Genomic DNA, 3104 nt, shown 5'->3' on the forward strand with positions numbered 1-3104 from the left:
GTCCAAGGGCGAGCTGGACGAGGGCGACCCCCTCAACGGTTTCTTCAAGAAGATCTTCAGCCAGGGCGACGAGGACACGCGGCGCGCGATGATGAAGAGCTTCGTGGAGAGCAACGGCACGGTGCTGTCCACAAACTGGGGGGAGGTCGGCAAAAAGAAGGTGGGGTGGGGGACGTGGGAGGAGGGTTGGGGGTTGGGATTGGGCGGAGGAGTGGGCGTGTTTGAGGGTTTTCAGCGCCCGCCACGATGGATGGGGTGGGGTTTGGTGGGGGCGGGGCGTAGGCAGGCCTCCGTGGGATGTCGAGCCTGTCGGCTATGTCTGGGGTTGGAACTGGAGACTCTGCGTGACCACCCGCCCCTCACAAGGGACCTCGTCCTTGCTCCCAGGCCTGCCGCTGAGTGAGGCGCCCCCCTCCCTCCCTGCGGTCTCCCCCAACCCTGCAGGTGGAGTGCACCCCTCCAGAGGGCATGGAGGTGCACAAGTGGGACGAGTAGAGAGTTGCGCCCCGCCGCCGCCGAATGATAACTTTCTTGTCATCGCGTTAAATGCGCAGGAGTGCAAATGAACGCGCCCATTGCCTAGGCCGTTTGGGCACGGCGCCCTTTCCTGGTTTTGCATGCTTTGTGCAGTGTATGGTGGAGAGATGTTGCTGGGTCTTGCACAACTCCCCACTTCGGCTAGATCAACTTGTTTTGCTGGCCTTCTACTTGTACAGCAGCTGTGCGCGGTAAAATGCAGGGTCCCCAAACTGGCTCTTCGGCGGTTGCGCTCCACCCCAGCCAGGTCAGCGTGGGGTGCACGAGAGGGGGTGCAGTGGCTCAGAATATGCACCATGTGACGTATGATATGGCGCAGCAGCTCATGCGCCCCTACCCTGCCGCTTGAGGCATCCCTCGACGTCCTGGATGACGCCTCTGTCTGCTGCCAGGGGACAGCTTCTGCGCAGCGCGGCTGCGGCGGTGGCAGGCAGATCAAACTGCCTAGGCCTCGATACATTTAGGTATAGGTAACCTTAATGTTCACCCATGAGCCATCGATCGATGCTCTCGCGGGCCTGATCGGCACCCTGGTTCAAACTTTGTTTGCCGATGCACTTCACGCAGACACTGTACGCGCCGAGTCTTCATTGAGCCGCTTCACCATGACGGGGCCCTCAGGTCCGTCCCTAAGATCCTGCGCTCCCTTGGCACTCTGGCGGCGCCGCAACCAGCGCGCCCAACCAGACCGCCCGCATCGCATGCCGGGGTCAAAACACCGGGGTACCCACCCCACCAGTACCATGTCCCGCATGATTGACTTCTTTACTGGCCCCATGCCGCGTCTTTGTGTGCGCAGGCCTGGAAACTGGGCGGATGCGAGAATCTGTCGGCGCCGCTGTCGCGGCGCCAGCTGACCTGGACGGCATCGGCGGCTGCTTTCCCCTTGCACAGCGGCAGCTGCGCGGCACAGGCGGCTGCTTCGGGGGCAGCTGCAGGATGGCGGCAGAGTTTGACCAGGACGACAGCAGCGAGGGCAGCGAGTGTGCCTCAAGCGCCCACGACGGCAGCGGCGGCGCCGGCGCTGCGGCATGCGGCGACCCCGAGGAGCCCAGCAGCGGCGCGCGCGGCGTCGACCGCACCGCGCACGCCGCCACGACACGGGACGGCTGGCGCCTGCACCTGCATCGCGTGCGGTGTCCTGCGGCCGCGGCGCGGCGGGCGCGGCGGCTGCCTGTCGTGCTGTGCCCCGGACTGGGGTCTGGGGGCATTGAGTCGTTCGACCTTGATGCAAGCGTATCCCTGGCGCAGCACCTAGCCGAGCGCGGCTTTGACGTCTGGTGCGCAGCCCTGCCCGGGATATCCCCAGCCCGGTGACGGGTTGGGGCTCGCCCTCTCGGCCGCGGACTCCGCCGCCCGGCGCCGCCTGCGGCATCCTCGCCTCGACGGATGCTGGGCGCCTGCCCTTGGCCCAAACCGCGCGCAGGAGAAGGCCTCTCACTCCTGCCCCTTCCCGCTCCCCGCAGGGTGCCCGACCTGCGCGGCAACGGCCGCAGTGACCGGCCCAAGTGGTGGGACCGCAAGACGTGGTGGACGGTGGGCGGGGCCCCGCTCACTAACAGGGGTTGGGCCCGCCGACCGCTGGGGCCAACGAGTGGACGAGGGCCCGGGGCTTGGGGCGTGCTCCGCACACGTTTGGACCGCGGCCGCTGTTGGACGTTCGGCGTGCCACCTCACCCCTTGGATGCGGGTGAGCCGCCTTGCGACGTGCAGCCGGAGCGTTGTTTCTGTCGCAAGCTAATCTGACCCTCAGCCCAACCGCCCCTGGCGTCCTGCCCGCTGACCTGGACATGCCCAATCTCTGCCGCCCCACCACTTCCTGGCTCGCCCCTCGCCGCCCTGACGACCCATCAAACCCCCTCGCCCCTTGAACCCCCGTCTGGCAGGTCGACGACCACCTTCTCCTCGACTTCCCGGCGGTTGTGGACGCCGTGCTCGCGCTGAGCGGCGCCCCCCAGCTGCACTGGCTCGGCCACTCGATGGGCGGCATGCTCGCCGTCGGCGCCCTCTGTCGCGGCCTGCCCGCGGCCGCCGCGCTGCGCACCGTCACTACCCTCGGCAGCGGCTGCTTCGGCGCCGGCAGCTGGCACGCGCTGGCGGGGGCGTGGGTCGCGCGGCTCACGGCGATAGGGTTCCACGGCGGCGCGGTGGTACCGCTGGTCACATCGCTGCGGGGCCCGCTCGCCCCCCTGGCCTGGGCCGTGCAGAGCCTCTTCTACGTCCACGCCAACGTGCGGCCGGAGACTGGACGGAAGCTGCTGGGCAGCGTCCTCAGCTTCATCCCGGCCGGGCTGGTGAAGCAGTTTGTGGGGTCCCTCAACGGGCCCCTGGGGATGTCGTCGTGTGACGGCAGCTGGCAGGTGCGCGGGCAAAGGCGCGCTAGCCAGCCAGCTGCGTGGCGAGGAGGAGGGGTCCACAGCGCAGGCTGCAGGTTTTGGGAGGGCAGCAGCACGGGTCGGTACAGTAGTAGTGTAGAGGTTACCAATTGTGTATAAACAGGACATGAGTCTGGAAGGACAGTCCACCTGCGCAGCGCGCACACGCACTCACACACACACACACACACA

At 67.2% G+C, this 3104-nt stretch overlaps 1 protein-coding gene across 1 annotated transcript; it reads left to right on the forward strand.

Moving 5' to 3' along the window:
* Positions 1-1353: 1353 nt before the first annotated feature.
* Positions 1354-3043, forward strand: MNEG_15642 (alpha/beta fold family hydrolase; the record flags this gene model as incomplete). Its single annotated transcript, XM_014035887.1, has 4 exons — positions 1354-1817; positions 2004-2073; positions 2424-2872; positions 3037-3043. The coding sequence occupies 4 exons, from the start codon at positions 1354-1356 to the stop codon at positions 3041-3043; spliced, it is 990 nt and encodes a 329-aa protein (XP_013891341.1).
* Between the last annotated feature and the right edge of the window lie 61 nt (positions 3044-3104).

This window comes from Monoraphidium neglectum (assembly GCF_000611645.1).
Source record: "Monoraphidium neglectum strain SAG 48.87 unplaced genomic scaffold scaffold05518, whole genome shotgun sequence".
Classification (NCBI taxonomy): Eukaryota; Viridiplantae; Chlorophyta; class Chlorophyceae; order Sphaeropleales; family Selenastraceae; genus Monoraphidium; species Monoraphidium neglectum.